Below are 20512 nucleotides of genomic sequence, written 5' to 3'. Positions count from 1 at the left end.
TTACTGTGGTTCATGTTCAGTGAGCAGTTCCTCGAAGTGCAGGCGCAGTGTGTGCGCTGGGGGCGCGCGCACCTCAGTCACACAGTCCACGTCGTCGGGGTAGGCCCGCGGAAAACCGGGGCTCGACACTACTGCGTGAGGGTGGCTGTGTGTCAGCACTATGGTCTCGTTGCACTGGATCTTTGATGCCGTGTAGGGATCTAAAATTGTAAGAATGCTTTGTAATTTTGGTCTACTTAGGCCGGATTTTTATTATCTTGGACTGCAAAGTTTTAAGTGATTTAATAGGTTTATCCTACTTGAACTGTAAAATATATTTAAAATTAGACAGTTAAGCATTAATTAGTTGATGCAATACATAGCGAAAGATTGCTTCCAGAATAGCTAAGAATCTATTCGCCTACGATTTACTCATGCAGTTATAATTTTGGAAATAAATCTCGTTGAAGAATAGAAGAGGAATCTTTTTTTGGTGTAAAACTAAACCCTAATACAATCATATATTCGTACTGACATGAATAAACAACACAGTCGCGTGGTTTACATTTCACATCGTGTTTAAGAATTCATCCTATTGTCACATTTCAACAGACGCCATGAATCCAAGATGGCGGCTGTTGGAATGCACCGCTTCTGTTGACACCGGGCGCTCGGGTAGGCACGATTGTCTGCGAGTGAATACCTTTACATCTCATGCATATTTTGCTGACGGTTGACGATTAAGAATGGAAAGGTTTGTTATTTTTTTATTTAAATATAAGTCGTTTTTGGCACATCAAAGTGCTGTTTTGAAAAAAGTCATTTTAGGTTTCAATCGGAATCTTTTCTTTGGATGAAAAATGGAAGGATTGGATTTGGACGGAAATAGATTTTCTTTTTTATAAGAGAGACATTAAGTTATAGATAACACCGTCCATGAACATGACATGAACTGCAAATATCCAGTCTTCATTCATATAAGTAAGGAATACATTATTCTCGAAGGACCATTTGTTCATGAATTTCATATCCTAAATAGTCTAATATATAAACTATTTACACTAATAAGTTCTAACCTATAACGAGAAACGTGTTCAATGCCAAGAGGTTGGCCAAGTAATTATGGTTTACGATGGCTAGGTGGCGCTCGTCGTAATCAGAGCGAGGTGCCGGCCATTAAATGTTTATAGAGTATGGGATGGCCTCGAGTGTGTTGGAGCAGACTCATGCCCCTTATGTTACGTCGCCTAATGATCATGTTGAGGTCCACTACTTTACTGTGATTATGTAGTTAAGTTTGAAGTGCCAAGTACTTTATTCATGGTAAGGTGGTAAGGTCTTGTATTAGATAACAGAGCATAGGTATGTCATAAGATGAACTGACGTAGTCTTAGTGGCTACCCTAATTCGCTGAAAAAACAAAGTACCGCTACTCATAGACATTTGCAATTGCAGATGCCATGCCTACCTTTAATTTACCGAGGAGAGGACGTACAGAAATATGTTCGTTGTAATTGTCACAACTTTATAATAATTATTAATTTTTAGAAAGTAATTTGCGTTGAACTTTTTTGCTTTTATTTATTATTTTAATTACTCTTATTAAATATTATGATATAAAAGATTTTTTCTTTCTTTTATTGAAGTATTTTCGTAAAATAGTGCAATTTTATTAAACTTCAAATCGTCGGTTGGTGAGGTGGCACGTCTGATTATACGTGTCCAGACCACAGCTTTCAAACAATGCACTGTCCATTTAATGTTCCTGTCCGTAACAACATACAAAAATAACTCTTATTCCAATTGCAATAAAGTCTGTATTTCATTTTCCATGTTAAATTATTCCTGTTTTTCCTTCCCTAGAGTAGACGTGTGAAGCTTTTATTAGGTGCAACTATGGATAAAGTTGTCTTTTATAAGTTTAAAACACCAGTAAAGTTTGTATTTTATACAGATTTGACCGAACCAGTATAACACATTTTATGCAGTTATATCTTTGTAACAAAATAAACTCGACGGACCAGTTTATAGCATTGAACGTGTTAAAGATAAATTTACTAAAGACTCACAAAACCGGCTGTGGCTTATTAAAGATAGACAAATTGACCTAACATTGCTTAGAGAAGATATAAGCTTATTGTTAAAAAAATTAAAAGATTTTTCCGTATTTTTGAGTTAGAGCCCGACAAGATTAGCTGGGCTGGTAAGAGAGGCGCTGCTATCGCAGATACTTATGTCATACGTTACGCACATATATGTAAAACGTTCTTAGGCATAGGAAATAACATAAAAGATAAAATACAAGAAGGCTACAGTACGACAAGGACTTTGTGACACTTTTTTGACAGTGCCAGGGAGAGGGGCGCTAGTGTGCTATGATAATTAAATTTACTTATATTTACCCGGGCATAGATAACTTTATCGGTCTATAAACGAGGATAAACAATCATATCTTTTTTTTATTTATCTAAGCTACATTATAATAAAATAACTACTCCGTAAAGTCTTCTGTGAAATATATGTTAGATAAAAAATGATAACGCTGTAAACAACTTTGCATAGCTAACAGATGCCGTAGAACGCTTAAGACTTTACAAAGGGATTCAAAATTACCTTCATTTGTTAGGTGTTGAAGTTCTAAGGTGTATCTTTTGCGTTTATCTACCGAGTAATATTTCAAGCTTACAATATAAGGCTGATGACGGATTACGACTGTCAAGGAAAAATGTTACTTGAGATAAAAAAATTACGTGTTAAATTTCGGCGCTAAATTTTTTGCTCTCTACTTTATGACAAAAATTGGGGCGAGTTTCTTACACCATTTTCGAGGATACATTGCCAAGCCTTCATCTATATCTAGGCTAAGTTAATAACTAAACAGAACTTTTATTTGGCAAGTCATTGACCAGATAGTGTGTGCCAACTATTTCTAAGCGTTGCCAAGAGTTTGTTTACCGGTAACGAGGCCAGATGCCGTTGCCAAGTAATCAGGACGGGGGAGTAGTCGTAAAAGGCTTTATGTGACGTCACTACACTACTTGTACGCTTGTTACAAGCGACAACTGCTCTCGGTCAGAACGAGGTCGTAAACAATGTGTGTTAATGTACGAAACTAGTATCTAATACTTTATGTTGTAAAGGTCAAGAGACACAGAATCACATTCAGTTATTACTCTGGTGTCTTACTGTAGTAGATTTCGTTTCAAGAACAGTCACAGCCCTATATGGTGTTTCACTTAGAGTAAAAATTCCTTGTTCCTTGCAACGAGAGGCAGTGAGTTGCGCAAACGATGAAAACAGTAAAAAGCAATTTGTCGTGAACTGACTGAATATTTTTAATAACGAAACCTTCAAAAGTCACGTGCTATTGTTATTTGTTTCCGCGTCATCGTCTCAATGCTTACGAAACGTTCAAACGACTGTCGATTTTAAGGCGAAATGAAGATAGATTCCTCGATAGAAAAAAAGTTAATGTAGTGAGAGATAATCTGGATAGTCTGCTTGTTAAGGACCTAACTGTGTCGAAAGTCATATCAGTAGTTAGTAAAAATCTTAAGGGTATCATTAAGCTTGATTATTTATTAATTTTTATACAAAATTTAATAATGTAACATTAAGGGAACTTCCTCAATTATAATAAACACTGGTGCAATTTAATAACGTATCAAGCGAAAAAATGCATGTGTTGTCAAATGTTACCTTCAACTGAGGGTTGTTCACAGACGTAGTAGTTGTGTTCGTGACAGCTGCGATCGTTCCACATGTAGGTGGGTTGCGGAGCAGGTGGACGCGGCGGGAATTCACGGCGTGCCTCCACGCAGTCCTGTCCCGAGGTACCATCGTCGTTCGGCTGACTGCTGTGCTTACGCCACCCGGGGAACCAATCTGTACATGAAAGTTATAACAATAGTACGGAGCTTTGCTTTGTTGTTTTTCATGTTCTTAGTCTATCCGTTTTAATCCCCAAAGCCCGTCCCTCATATTTTGAAAATAATGCCACGAAGTATGGTGTGATTTGTTCTACAATAAATTAGATAAATTGCGGGCAACGATTTTTCTACTGATGATAATGTGTTGAAATTATTCGACGGAGCAGTTATTTTTAGGTTCGTTTAAAAACTTTAATATTTACATTAATAGTTGCCAGCATCTTCGTTCTCGAGAAATAAACAAACCTAGTAATAAATATAGTAACAGTGAACGAATTTTTCAAATCTGTTCATTAGTTTCGGAGCCTATTCAATTCAAACAAACAGACAAATCCTTCCTCTTTATTATATAAATTTAATTAATTTTATAATGTCAAATTATTATTGTTATGTATTTAGATCATTAGATATCCACAGACAGACGATAATCATTCAAAAAAATCTTCAATTAATTTCTTGTTCGTAGAAATTAAAATTAATGGATATTCCCTAATGAATCTCTTTCAGAATTTCAAAATTTAATTAAAGTCGGAAGTTGTCCTGAATATCGTATATTTAATTAACATAATGGAAGTTATGTCGGCGGATCTTTGAACTTACTTTTGTTTATAATTATATGTCAAAGAACTTGTTATACAAATTCAGTTGCTACAAGTAGAGTTGTTTCGACACTGATCTGATCACTACTTTCCCTTTTTCTCCATCCATACATTTACAAGACAAGCAATGACAAAGATTTTTACAACAATATCTGTTGCTAGAATTTGTCGGCTAGCCCGGTGCAATACCGCGATCACAAAGAAGACTGGCGTGAAGTAGAATTCTTTACCCACGCTTTTCTTTTAAGGTAAGTATGAGATAGGGACGCGTAGGAAAGAGAAATACTCTATTTTTGCGTCTCCTCCTCTATAGATTAAAGGTAGGCACTGCATCTACAATTGTGGATGTCTATGGGCAGCGGTCACTTCACCAATTCAATGAATTCAGGTGGCCTATTGCTCGTGCCATCTTATAATGTTAAAAAAGGTCATCACAATTTCACTAGTTTAAGAAATTTTAAATAAGTTTCCTGAAACGATTATTTACGTTTTAAGAAGTGTTAGAAGAATACAGTTTTAACCAAATATAATATTTAAGTTATGTAAAATGTTTTTGATTACAACGAGAAAGAAAGAAAGAAAGAAAGAAAAAATATTTATTGCCACTCCAAAAATACAATCAAAAAAGAAAAAAAAAACACCCACACATACAAGGCACAAAGTGTGGCAAAAGGAAGGCCAGCTCAGCGAAGCAGGGACAGACTAAACTGCCCCTGCACTGGTTTTCAGCTGGCAACTACATTTTGTTAAAAGTAAATTGTGGCATCGAAATTTGTTATCAGATCCCCTGGTGTACATATTACAGTATAAAACTACGAATGAAGAAGATATTTCTTTAGAAGAAAAGCAATGTAACGATGCTCACTGGTGTAATTGTGTTGAATATTTGATGTAATTTACATCTGCTGCGTCTATTCACAGATTTCATTTGTTTTAACTGAAAACGGACACAGGTTTAACGGCCTTTAGTATTTAAAAAAGATCTTAAAGATTGTGTTTAAATTCAGTCGGTATTCTTGATTATTTTAATTAATAATTATTTTAAAAGATAACTTTTACAAAAGCATGAATTTTACTCTTAATGCTTAATAAATAAATTAAATTAAAAAATAATTAAAATTTCTTTATTAAACTAAAAATATTTTTACAAATTTAATAAAGCTCTGTCACAATTGAAGTGACATTAAACTATATTTGCGAGTGTTTCGTTTATTCAAAGTTCATTTGACACTTCGCAAAGAGCTCAGCTCAACAAGTTTCGGTAGCAGCCAAACCGCAAGCTCATGTCGACAGCTCTAGGGATGTAATTACTTGAAAATATCGATACTTTCAGATATGTATCGATATATCGAAAGCCATTTATCTGTTTACCTGATAAACTTCTTTATCAAACTGGAAAAATCTTCGAGACTCAAGAATAATAGAAAGTTCAATAAGTTATTACAGTCATTGTGAGCTGATTTCGCATTAGAAATCCATTTCTATTGTACCTGATCTATAATATTTTTAATAAAATAATTAATTTTATGATAAATAATTTCAAAACTCAATTGGACATATAAAACTATATAATGCAAATATATTTACCAACATTTGGAACAATATTTGTGAAAGAATATATTTAAAGGCACTTCCGCCTTATCAGAGTGAGTTTCCATCTTAGGGCGTGGGAATTTGGACCAAGTAGGTAGATAGGAAATACAACTTTTAAAAGTCTTATAATTAATTGCTACAATAATTTGTCACGTTTCACCGAGCACGTAGTTGTGAACGTAACTGACGTCTTTTCGCACCGACGATCAAAAACTAACTGACCTACGCCCTCTTCGTGGCGTCACCTTCTCGTCCGGAAACAGAACTGTCAATCAATCACCCCACTAGCGCTCGGTGCTACGTTTTGAAATTAAAAAGCATTACTAATGATCAAACATTGTATTTCAAAATCATAATCACAGATGGCGTTAGGGATGCGCCGTCACGGCCAACCCTGACTTTCGCACGGCCTCGTGCGTTATGGGTTCTCTCTTGATCTGGATAACCTAAAAAAAAAATGTGATCAGCTCGTCCATACCTGACTTCAAATGCCGAATGGCGAATCTAGATATATTTCAGCTTACATTTCATTGGCTAGGTCGGGCGTACTTGGCCCTTTCAACCTCTAACAACTGTAATAATCGTAAGGCATGCGTGGCTAGGTCGGGCGTACTTGGCCCTTTCAACCTCTAGCAACTGTAATAATCGTAAGGCATGCGTGGCTTGGACCGGGCGTGCGTGGCCCTTTCGACCAGCGTAACTATATCATAAACAATTAGGCGCAGCTCGGGCATACTAGGCCCTCTCAACTGACCATCACAACCAACGAGTTACATAGGCACAGCGCGGGCGTACTGGGCCCCTCCCACTGACCATATGCAAACGATGTCCCGGCGCAGCATGGGCGTACTAGGCCTCACTCACTGGCCACACACAAACACTGTCTAGGCGCAGCATGGGCGTACTAGGCCCCGCTCACTGGCCAAACACAAATACTACGAGTACTTAGGCGCAGCCCGGGCATACTAGGCCCCTACGACTGGCCATATCCACTACAACATTACGCAACTAGGTGCAGCCCGGGCGTACTGGGCCCTTTCAGCTGACCATACCAAAAAGACATTGAATTACTTACAATTATGGTGTGTTTCAGCCACATGTTCAATCAACTCATAGTCTTGGTTAACTGACGAAGCGGTTAGTGTGTCGGAGCCGGCAGATAAGATTCCTTCGCTCTAGGCAGTTTGCGTTCGCAGAGGTGAACCTCCTTCCTAGACGATTGCTCGGACCCATTCTTCTTGTCGGGACAGGTGGTGCTGAGGTGTCCAGGCTTCCCGCAGCTAAAACATGTGATGTTCTTTTCGTTTTCAAGTGGCTTGGCGTGGTTAACAAGTCGTTTGCGGCATTCTTCCATTTTGTGCCCTCGGTTCCCGCAGAAATGGCAAGCACCAGTAAAACGAGTGTCACTAGTTCGAGGTCGTTTAGGATCCACGTCATTGTTTTCGACGTCTTCGTGTTTTCTCTTGAGAGAAATTCCTCCTAACACTCGGCAAAGTTGGGCACGCGTTGATATTATATTCGCGTTGAGTTCGCGACGTATCAATGGATCTCGTTGACATAGGATTGAGATGGCGAATCCAGTCATGACATCTTCGCCCATCTCAACTTTCGGTATCTGCTCGATTAAATTCCATAGACGCATAGCTGCTTCGGATGCAGTCTCTTTATTGTTAATTTGAAATTTTATGATGTCGTCAAAGTAATCTTGCATGAGTTTCGGTTTACTGAACCTGGCGGTAAGCAATTCCCTGATAGCGGGCCATTTTATATTCGCAGTATCTATTTTCGTAAGACAGGTGGCTGCGCGACCCTTCAGTGCACGTGTTAAGGCTAGCAATAAGTCCGGGCCTTCTAATTTACGACTTGTTACAATAATATCAGTCACTCTGCACCAACCTTCCATATCGGCGTTGGCATCATCCGGATTAAAACTGATGAGGTGCGTGTCGGAACCCGTCGCGTTGGCAGATGTAGCTTTCTGTAAGGCGACGGTACTCGCAGACAGTAATCGGGTCATGAATGCTTCCATTCCACTCCAGAGGCTCTCTGGCGCTTTTTCTGTTGACGGTCCTGGTTGTTCGATGGGTTTTTCCGTTATACCACTGTCCATATTTCCTATTACAGTAGGCCCATTCGATCCCACTTCTGATAAAGGCACTTCCGCCTTATCAGAGTGAGTTTCCATCTTAGGGCGTGAGAATTTGGACCAAGTAGGTAGATAGGAAATACAACTTTTAAAAGTCTTATAATTAATTGCTACAATAATTTGTCACGTTTCACCGAGCACGTAGTTGTGAACGTAACTGACGTCTTTTCGCACCGACGATCAAAAACTAACTGACCTACGCCCTCTTCGTGGCGTCACCTTCTCGTCCGGAAACAGAACTGTCAATCAATCACCCCACTAGCGCTCGGTGCTACGTTTTGAAATTAAAAAGCATTACTAATGATCAAACATTGTATTTCAAAATCATAATCACAGATGGCGTTAGGGATGCGCCGTCATATTTTTGACGTACACTCAATACACAAATTCCAACAATATAAATATATTGTTGGAATTGGAATTCAGCTAGTTTTCGACGTAATAAAAGAGCTCAAAAAGAAGATTGGCTATTGATTATTCTTTTTACCGTGAAAATTAAACAATTAATTTATCATTGCGTTAGAAGATATCTACATACTTAAACACTTTTTCTATTTAAATATAAACAACAAAAATAATTACGATTCTATTTCTACATGACGTTTTTTATTTTATTTCCCGCGCAATTGTTTCTTATTTTTCACTTTTTTACAATTCATACACCACATTGTCGGTGGCCAGTACAACCTTTTTAGTGTGCAAACTTCTGTACTAAAGAGGTCGAATACTACAAACGTCACTAAATTACACACGTTTATAAATTAATAATAATACTCTAAAATATTTATCACTTATTGTAAACTTCGTTATATTTTGAACGTGCTAATATTAAGCTTTCAGTAGTTGTATATTTTGGAGGCAATCCAAAACCCGCGCGCTGTGAGTGACGTGTACACGGAGCCGGTAATTACCACTTACAGTTTGGTGGTGGACTTCTTAAGAATTTACTTCAAAACATTAACTAAACGAGGAATAAATTAAATCAATCAAAACGTTCAGATAAATTTTGTAAAAGAAGCAAATTAAATATTTATCTATTAACAGTATTTAAATTGACTTTTTAATAAATATTTATTTCAACTAATTAAAAATTGTTTCCAAACTTATTTGAATACGAAGAAAAGATCCAATCGAATTTGTAACTGCGCTAATTAGGCGAGCAACATAAAACGATTCTGTTCAAATTCGTAGCAGCAATTTGTGAGACTTCATTAATTACTTCCAGATGAATAATTTAACATCAACTTAAACCTTAAGTGTAATTGAGCTTCGTATTAAATTAGACTTTATGTCAAGGGCATTGGATTTATTTCAGATTGTAATTGAATGAATGTGTAAATATATTCCATGAATATCTTTGTAGGGAGTAGAATGGCCTTATTTATATGCCATGACGAAGACCTTACCCACGTTATTGCTTAAATGAAAATTGAATCATGTTCTAGGCTTAATTTAATCGCAGAAAGTTGGAAAACCTAATAATAAATCTCTAGACTAGTTTCGTAATTAACAACATTTGTCATGTCCCCTCAAAAATCCAGTTTTTTGTATACATGCGTTATTTGTGGTACTCAAGAAAACCTTGTGTGAAAATACATTTATATACATTACTTGGGGAAAACTTCTGGCAAATTACAAAGAATGGACATCATTTATTATTAACACGATAATATTTTGTACATAGTCGCTATTAACTTACGTGTTCGTTTATTCACTTACGTGCATAAGAAAAAGGCAGTCCGTCAGACCATCTGAACTCCCCTTCGTGCACCGCGTCAGTGGCCCCTATCCAGTATACATCGTCAATTCCATTACCGGGCCTGTAAAAAAATCGTTTATGGATGATATACGTAAAATTAACACTAAATTCTTTACACAAATATTTCGGCCCAAGGTCATCAGCGCGCTGCGCAGTGCTCTCCCCCCCGTGCCCTGGTACGCCCCGCTAAACCTAAATTTGTGTTCTGCACAACGACTCACGCGAAGTTAAGCGCCGTTAAGATATCTAAAAACTATAATAAGCCTTCCTTTAAAGTTAACAATTAACTGATTACTGCTAATAATAATTTAATAATAATTTGTTCTTCCTTAATAAGTTTCATATTAAATATTAAATGCATCTCAAAGATTTACGGTGTGGAAGCTGTTATCTGCTTAGATAAACTTTTGCAACACGTTCAAACTTTCTCCTTTGTGGGTTGAGCTTATGAAGGTTAAAACGAATGGCGATTGTATAAAGATTGGTAATTTGAAGAAAGTATAATGCATTGGAATAATTAGCGGACATTAATTCTCTTATTTTTTAGCCGACTTCAAAAAGAAGGAGGTTATCAATTCGACTGAATTTTTTTTTTTTTTTTTTTATGTGTGTTACCGCGAATCTCCGTCCCTGGTGGTCCGATTTTGATAAAAATTATTTTAATCGAAAGGAAGTGCTTGCAGATGGGTCCCATTTTTTTTTTTTTTTTTTTTAAATTAAGGATCTTTGTAGTCTGAATTAAATAAACATTATTATTATTAACAGTATCAGCTTATGTTAGTGAATGTAGAGATCGATTTCCTTCTATCTGCAGTATATTATAAATGAAAAAACCTTACGTATTTAAAAGTAGTTGGTCCATAATTTGTTGCTGTCGTTCATTAAGTACGCTTGCTAGATGTCCCCCCAGTCTGGCGCAGTCCATCTCTGCCTGACGCCATGCTCTCTTCGTCTCCTTCATCGCTGTTATACAGAAGTCCCCCGACAACACCCACCCGTAGTGACAATGTCCTATTACTTCTTCTACTGCTTTATCCATCCACCATACCTTTAACCACATCGCCATCGTATTCTTCTTCCCTAAGACGCTTATATTTAATCTTACAGAGTTTTTTTCTGAAACTATCTGTACGCTGCGCAATGGATCTCCCGGTTGGGAACAATGATTCCATTTAGATTCCCCGTCTTCAAGTGTTAATGACATACCTTTACATTTAGCGTTAGCATCTTCATGAATTATATTTGACAAGTCGTTATTTCTATTCACAGGACCTGTTCCCATTTGTAGACGTAATGCGACTCTGTTTCCATAAGGTAAATGTATGCGGTAGGAGCAGGACAGTTTTGTTGTAGGTTCGACCTCGAACGAGCCGTTTCTTGCCGTCAGTAGAATATCATGACAGTAGTCTACTAAGCGGTACATCGCGGCGAACGTAGGTCGACCGTGGAGTTCTATTTCATTGTATTTAGAAGACGGTAGGTAGATGAACCTTCTGTTAGGGTATGGTATTTGTTCTAGTTTTCCACACAAGATGGGTGATGATGGGGAGAATCGTAGGTATCCATTGGCGCAAGGTACGTTTAGTTTGTGTAGTTCTATGAGTAGGGAGTTCTTGGTGGTGGGTGTGGGGATAAGTAACCGGCAGCCGTGCGCGCGCGGCAGGTGACCGGAGTGGATGCGACCCGATCTGAGGGATCGTAGACGTACGACGCAATCTGTAACAATAAACAAACTGTTAGTAAGCTAGATGACAACTATTCTATTGAAATACGATTGATTTTTCCATATGATCGTTACATTTAAATAAATTTTTGGTTTGCAAAGTCTTGTGAGAATTTTTTTAAGAAAAATGATTCCTTAAATAAGCAAGCAGATCTGAGTATGTAAACATCAACTAGATTCATATATAATTTTATTGATTTTTACTCTTTACATATTTATCAGCCATCGTATTTTTCATTCTTGCGAATGTAATAAGAAACAACAGCAATTTTAAAGGTTTCCTTGTTAAGGTGACTCTTTTTATTTGAGTATTCCTTTAGATAATTGCACAAAGCTGTCTAATTACAAGATAAGATGGCGACTAATGGAGCTAGTTTATTGTTTATTTGTTAATATACATCGAGTTTACACTGCTTTGGATTATTTTTAAAATATTTACAAGTATAACTTTGGAAAATTGCATAAAATTAATAGCTGGATCGTCTGAATGTCAAACGTGTAAGCGACAAAAAGTTTTATTATCATTTGTTGTTCTATTTTGTAAAAGCAGGTATAAATTGTCCATCAAGATAGATGTGATCAACATCTTTTTTGGGCTTATTCATGTGGGTTCGACGCACAAGTTTTTATAAACTTTTGGCTTAATTTTTTACGGCCGGCCGCCTTCCTGTAGTCAATTCTACTTGGGAAAATTAAGCTAGATGTAATGAGATAATATGAAGAACATAGATATTTTCTGTTTGTGAATTTTTACTAACGATACATACCCTTGTATAAAATTTCACAGTTACAATAGAAAAAACTGTTTACTTGTATAAAATATTGTAAATTGAATAAGTTATTGAAAACGTTTCCTCAAAAACCGATCTTGAATTATTGTTTAATATTTGTACATCTTCAAGATAAAAGCCGTTGAGTTTATTGGATTGAACACTTCTGCACGTCGAGGGGTCGCCGAGAGAAGCTTTAAGATGCTTCAGGAAAATTAAAATCGCTTCGCAATATAACAGTTTTGATATTAATAATTTTATACATGATAAGAAATCGTTAGATTAGTAACCAACGGTCGTACTTCAATTTCTAAAATTAATTTCTCTTTTCTTTCATTTGATAAGTCAAATAAAACAATATTTACTTTTTTTTATTATCTATTTTAATTAATTTTACTTTAGGTTTCCACTTGTATAAAAACATAAAATGATCCCTCTGAATCTATTTGGAAAGGCAAAAACAATCAAACAGATACAAAGAGAATACGACGATTCAATAATATAAGTACTAAAATGTCACAGACCAACTAAAAGTAGAGGTATTCCCATGATTTTATTTAGTTTATTTGCTTTCAATAATGTTTTTATTTGTTCTCAATTGAGTCTGAAAATTGCAATCGCTTTTGAAAGAAAACATATCGTGGACTATTCCCTGATGAATATATGAAAACAATCAAATTAAACACACAAGAAAATTAATTATTTCAACAAAACTTTCATTTCATCGTATTCCTTAATGTTTACTTACTGTTAACCTTTATAGAAAACTAGCTGTCGCCTTTCCATCCTTGCGGTATTGCAAAAAAAAAACTTAGTAACTCCAGACTATGTTCTATATCTGTGCCAAATTTCATCAAGATCCGTTGAGCAGACCATCTATACATTAGCGTTTATAACATCAGTAAGATTATTAAAGTTTAACTTTTTCGTTGCATTTGCACTACACTGAGCAAAGAAATATCTTTGCAGTATTCACTTAGTACTTATAGCACGTAGTGTTCAGAGCAACTGCACTGCGGATCATGATTCGCAAAATTTCCTTACTTTGAGAGAACTTTGATAAATTAAATTCCATTAATATTTACTTTAGCGAAATTCTTATACAAATTTCTACTCTTTGTCATGTGCGTTATCACTTTGTAGTGATTGTAACATAAAATATTTAGTCTTTGATCGCATAGTCCGATAGAGATGTAGCGTATTAAATACTTTTTTTTTAAGTCAGGAAATGCATTGACGCACCCCTACACCGGGCTGTGCAATGGCGTAGTAGTGTGGGGCTCGCCGGCCACAGAAGGTGACCGGAACACCCACTAAAACCTGACTGCCCTCTGACGCGTTATGGCGTGGCCACGGGAACGCGTGAGCTTACTTCCGTGACCAGCGTACTAAATACTGTTCTAACTCTTCGTATGGAAAAGAGTAGGTCGTATAGCAATATTTTAAGGTTGTGTTGGTTATAGTTGGCTTGTAAAAAGGTTGTAAGAATTAAGAAAAATATAAAAATTATTTTGCGCCTGTGACTCGGTCCGCAGAGATTTAAAAAAAAATAGTAGCCTGTGCCTATTCAAGGTTTTAAACTATCTGCATTCCAAAAATCGTTCATAAAAATATTCGCATTTATAATATTAGCAAGATAAAAAAATTTAATAGACAGTCGATTAGGAAGTTTTAAAATATATCTAATATATAAAATTCTTGTGTCACAGTTTTCGTCACCGTACTCCTCCGAAACGGCTTGACCGATTCTCATGAAATTTTGTAAGCATATTCAGTAGGTCTGAGAATCGGCCAATATCTATTTTTCATTTTTTTTTTAACTGCGCGCGGACGGAGTCGCGGGCGTCAGCTAGTAGGTATATAAATTTATAAAACAAACCACTCCCTTTTGAAAGGAGTCGTGACTGATCTATACAAAAGATAAAAGTAACAAGACCGGTTATAAATGGTCACCATTACGCCATCTCAGACGCAACTGGTTCGCGAAACTTAAAGCGACAAAGACGAATTGATCTTGTTATAAGAAAAATGTTTGATCATAATAAAGCTTTGTTTCCCGCGGATCGCAGACCTATTTGTCAGACCTCATTTGATTCGTTTTCAAGATAAATTTCAACTTGAAAATAGAGTCCAATAATAAACGTTGAAAAACAAATAAAATTTATGAAATAACATCGAAGCATTTGTATTTTTTTATTGGAATTTATCTGTAGTAATATTAACAATAAAGAGCAGAGAAACTTTGTTTTTACCTGACTGACAGGGGTAATGCTTGTTGCGGGAAACGTAAGTTTGTAACTGGATTTGTAGGTGTGTCAATTCTCCCGTAATCTAAAGGATTGAACTTTTGTCGAGGGAGGTATCTTTCGATTTGTATTATCCGTGTTAAATCTATCTATCTATATATATAAAAGAAAGTCGTGTTAGTTACACTATTTATAACTCAAGAACGGCTGAATCGATTTGACTGAAAATTGGTGGGCAGGTAGCTTAGAACCAGGAAACGGACATAGGATAATTTTTACCCCGTTTTCTATTTTTTATTCCGCGCGGACGGAGTCGCGGGTAAAAGCTAATTCCCTATATTAATTTTTAAATCCTGCAACTATTTTATTTTGCTTTGTTAAGGATTGAAATGGAAATTAGTAATATTACTAAAAAAAATATTAAAACATTTTACAAGAAAAATATTTGTATGAAACAAGATAAATACGTTGCATAATAGTATCGTTTACTTGAAAGCTGTCTGAAAATAAAAAAGATACACAAATTGATCCATTCCATTTGAGTCATAAATTATTCAGATAAGGTCGCGACTACACAGACACTTGCCGGGAATTTGAATAGATGTCTGACTCCAGAAATGAATCCAAATAGATTACTAATGTTGTTGTAACACTTTACTAATATACTTGCGTTGTGTTTTACAAAAGGACTCCTTTTTTAATCTTTTTTGCATCCTTAAGATTAGTATTTTCCTGGATTTCCATTTATAAAACACTAGCTTTTACCCGCGACTCCGTCCGCGCGGAATGAAAAATAGAAAACGGGGTAAAAATTATCCTATGTCCGTTTCCTCGTTCTAAGCCACCTGCCCACCAATTTTCAGTCAAATCGATTTAGCCGTTCTTGAGTTATAAATAGTGTAACTAACACGACTTTCTTTTATATATATAGATTAACGTTTATAACATTAGTAATTAGCAAAATTTCTGTATGCGAATGTTTAGATGTATGTTTGGTTGAAGGTATCTCCAGAACGACTACATGGATCTCGCTAAAATTTATCACAGATGTAAAACATAGCCAGGGAGAACAAATAGGCTGCTAATTAAGATTTTTTTATTCCGCGCGGACGGAGTTTCGGGCGACAGTTAGTTCAAAAATCCTTATTCATCTCAACATGCTTTAACACATTGTATAAAAAAAATTAAATAACGAAAATAATTGATATTAAAACGACTAATTAAAATAATAACATAGTCTCATTTTTACTTGAAAATATATTGTTCAATTTCCAGCGAACGAAGGCTGTAGATGTGACATTAATTAAAAAAATAAGTGAAATATTGTAGCTCGTTAATCAAAATAAAGATATTTAATAAACTACCAACTTAATTATAATTCTTTGAAACTAAAACTGGTGAAAAATATTTTATTTCACTTCTATTATCTGATAATTAGATTTCTATAAGAAGAAAGGAAATATCGATCTGTTTTTTTTTCTGCAAAGGTAAAAAAGGAAAGTGTATGTAAAATTTCATTTCGTGCATTTTTACCCGACTAACAAGAGAGTACTGTCTTTCACGCGTTTATATAGTCGAACCAGGTTAAGTGAGAAACCTTTATAAGCGAGAGTCAATGTTTGGTAACGACAGATGACTTCCACAAGCCAGAAACTAGGGTAAGAGAGAAACGTCTATAAGGGAGAATAATATCGGGATCCCTTTGACTCTCGCTTATCCAATTTTGATTGTATATAATTATGACCTGTGACTTTTATATATCATAAGATGGCAAATGAGCAAGCGGCTACCTAAATACTCGCGCAATAGCGAAGCAACCCTGCCCATAGATATCAGCAATTGCAGTTGCGTTGCCTACCTTTAATCAACGGAGGGGGACACAAAAACGGATATATTCCCTTCTTATGCGTCCCCTCCTTCGTCAAATCCAGTTACCCTTCCCATCTTTTCCTCATAAGAAAAGCGTAGGAAGGGAAACGGGACTAAAATTAGGCCTCCGGATTAAATTAGATTTAATAACGGCTGAACCTATTTCCATGAGCGAGTCATTCATTTTGTACTTTTCCCTAGAGTGTCATAAAGCTACAGTTACTGGGATTTATTAACTTTTTATGGTTAAAATAATTTTATTATTGATTATAAAAATCTAGTCTAGTTTTATATGTACAGTCACGGCCATTAATAAATATCTAAATGACATTATGTTTTTCAAGAATAAAAATTGGTTTTCCATGTGAAGTACCTTTTATCGTAAAAGTTAAGACTCTTGTAGCGGAGTGTCCGGCGCGAACTTTCGTGCGGTCAAGTGACGCGACTATTGGATATAGCCACTTTGTTTCTTTTGCACTTCAGTTACGGAATTATTTAAATTTTAATGGATGTATAACAAATCTATATATATAAAAGAAAGTCGTGTTAGTTACACTATTTATAACTCAAGATCGGTCGAACTGAATTAGCTGAAAATTGATGGGGAGGTAGCTTAGAACTAGGAGACGGATATAAAAAAGTTCCTATCCTGTGTGCATTTATTCCGCGCGGACGGAATCGCGGGTAAAAGCTAGTTAATAATAATTTACAGGAATTATTTTCTCTTTTGATAAATTTCAAAAGAAACAGCAAACTAAAATTATTAATTCCTTAAAATAAACATAAAAAAATAAAGTCTTCGAAAGTCAACATTCTTTGTAAGACCAGATTAATTTGAAATATAATTAACATAATCCCAACATTACTTGGGTAAAGTAAATCGAATTAACATATACATAAGGAATATCTTATCTTTTTATGTAAGCGAAATATACGAAATACATCGTTAAATAAACATTATTCCATTATGTATTTCGAATACGTTACATAAACAAGATATATATAAAAATGAAATGTACAGAAATACATACATGTTATGTATACATTGCGTCAAAGCAAATTGATTTATGTAAAGACAAATTAATATTCATCCATACATTAACTTCTTCATGTCTAATGTTATCATACTTCAATAAATTATCCACACTTTGTTGGTCTTGTATGATACATTTTACATTAGTAATTAAAGTAAAATTCAGGAGCAATGTCTAATTGGAACGAAGTTCCTTATCGCGCGTTGTGAAAGGGGGCTAGACGGAAAAAATTCTTACGAAAAGTTGTCACGACACTTTTTGCTATAGTAACCATGGCAACGACGTGACAATAAATAACAAAAATTCATAGAAATAAAATGTACTTCTTGTGAAGACTTAAGTTTTTTAATCATAGAATAAACATTGGTTCCTTCACTAATTAATCGAAAGGAACTTCGTTCCATCCGGGTGTCCCAACACACCTCTCAAGTTTTTGTTCATCGTCATATTCCTGCCCTTATAACTACGTAGTGTAACACAGTATGTACTCTTCCATAATCTCTTTCAGCTGTGGTCCATACTTTCTGTAGTCTCTACCTTTCACGTCTCTCATTTTGTAACATAAATTGTCTATTGTTTTGAATAACAAGAACATGGATAATAAAACTTCTAAATATAAATCAGCTTTTTGAACATACGAACGTAAATAACATATGTTTTTTAAATCAAATATCACAAAAATATTTCTATCTAAAGAATGTATTATCCTAATAGAGCTTGAGCAAGAAACGTAAGCAGATATATAAACTTATCCAGATTATAATAATGTTACAGATGAAAAAAGCTGCCTCAGAGTTTTTTCCGCCCGAATAATTGTGTATTTTCTTACTTAAGTCGAAGTACTTTAAGCGATCAGCTTTTTCTCCTTAATATTTACATTTCGTTATCTTTAAATCGGCTATTGTTAATATTAATAATGTATTCTTTATATTAAAAATATTTTCTTTTTTAAACGTAGTATTTTAATTTAATTATTTATTAAATTACTAGCTTTTTCCCGCGACTCCGTCCGCGCGGAATAAAAAAAAATAGAAAACGGGGTAAAAATTATCCTATGTCCGTTTCCTGGTTCTAAGCTACCTGCCCACCAATTTTCAGTCAAATCGATTCAGCCGTTCTTGAGTTATAAATGGTGTAACTAACACGACTTTCTTTTATATGTATAGATATTTAGTTAAAGTTTAAGAGCGTCGGTGGCTCAGAGGTTAAGCACTTGATTTGCAATCTGCAGGTACCAAGGTGTTTTTCTTAGTCAATTTATCCGACGTTCTTACGGTAAAGGAAAACATCGTAATGCAACCTGCATATATGTGAGAAGAAATTAAATGATATGTGAGAAGTCAATCCGCACTGGGCCAGCGTAGTTGACTATGGCCTAGTCACCACTAATTTGGATAGGCTCCGAGCCCTTCGGTGGGGAAGTATAGTGAGCTGATGACGATGAAAATGTTTAATAACTCACTATAATTTTCTACATATAGACATGCCTGCAATATAGAATGTAGAATAGCGTAGTAGTTAAGTAATTATACGCATGGAAAATACAAGTTAATCCAAGGCAGAAGTTACACAAGTCTGAATGTAGGCAACAACTATGTCTAAACGTAAAAAGGTTATTCTTTTGTTTGGAATAAATTAGCCTTATACGAGATATGTTTTCTTGTTTCTACGTACTATTTCTACATACTATAGTTACTGTTTTTTCTATAGGGAACAAAAGTGGGTTATAAATAAAACTTTTGCTTTTTGCCGCTTTACATATAAATGATTTTTAAAAGTCCTAAGCTAAACTAATATTGTAAAGAGGAATTTGCTTGTTTGTTTGTATTGAAGAGGTTCCGAAACTACTGAACTGATTTGAAAATTTTTTTCACTATTCGGAAGATACGCTATTCCCGGAGGACATCGGCTATATTTCGATGGCTTCTACGAATAAGGGCCGATGTGCAAATTGATAAGTTTTCAGAAGAGGCTCTCAAATTTTCAGCCATATAAGAAAATAGGCCGCATATGCCTTTTTATTCTAACAAAAAAACACGATTACACCTGTAAATATGTATGTGTGTAGCGCATGTTGTTAACTAAACAAAGAAGTAGCTTTTAATAAATATAAAAAAGTAAAAATCATCAATTTTTTTTTTACTTTGGCCCTTATATATAGGATCCATCGATTTATAACTAGATATTTTATAATACCACGCGTAAGACGCGGATAACTGCTAGTTATAAATATTATAATCAACTTCAACGTAACAGATATTGCCTACCTTTAGCTACTAACAAAGATGAAATGTCTTTACGATTAGCTTAGTAGTTTTGGAGTTCCTTCATAAAAATGAGACATGATATATAATATATTAAGCTGATAATATTTTAATCTAGAATTAATAATTGGTCTGAATTTCATCTGAAACAGGGTTGGATTGATAAATTTTAAATTTATCAATCAGTATCATAGAAGTGAGAATTCATTTTACATTCTGATCACGATAACTCAGCTCAGTGGATACTTTATACTAGTCTATGAATAAAACTAATTTGTGAGCTTTTAGTACGCTGCTGGCGTTCTTGTAAATTATGTAGTTAAACTATCTTTTGTTTCGTGTTGTTAGGATATTTACTTTTGTGTAGAGAACCTGTGCATGGATTTGTGAAGGAAATCTTGTTAAAATTTATAATATTACTAGCTGTCGCCACCGACTCCGTCCGCGCGCAGTTAAAAAAAAATGAAAAATAGATGTTGGCCAATTCTCAGACCTACTGAATATGCTCACAAAATTTCATGAGAATCGGTCAAGCCGTTTCGGAGGAGTACGGTGACGAAAACTGTGACACGAGAATTTTATATATTAGATATGTCTGTTT

General features: G+C 35.3%; 1 protein-coding gene across 1 annotated transcript in view; it reads right to left on the bottom strand.

Annotated features, from left to right (window-relative positions):
* The window catches only part of LOC106709135, a 33206-nt gene continuing 12694 nt past the window's right edge, over positions 1-20512 (bottom strand). Inside the window, exons 4-7 of the mRNA XM_045680361.1 lie at positions 10845-11721; positions 9966-10066; positions 3679-3864; positions 1-200 (exon numbers count right to left, since the gene is read on the bottom strand). Coding sequence (XP_045536317.1) covers positions 1-200; positions 3679-3864; positions 9966-10066; positions 10845-11721 — 1364 coding nt within the window. The remainder of the gene's footprint in view (positions 201-3678; positions 3865-9965; positions 10067-10844; positions 11722-20512) is intronic.

The sequence above is a fragment of the Papilio machaon genome, chromosome 12 (assembly GCF_912999745.1).
Source record: "Papilio machaon chromosome 12, ilPapMach1.1, whole genome shotgun sequence".
NCBI lineage: Eukaryota > Metazoa > Arthropoda > Insecta > Lepidoptera > Papilionidae > Papilio > Papilio machaon.
The sequence above is the reverse complement of the archived record's forward strand: the minus strand, read 5'-3'. Positions and strand labels throughout refer to the sequence as shown.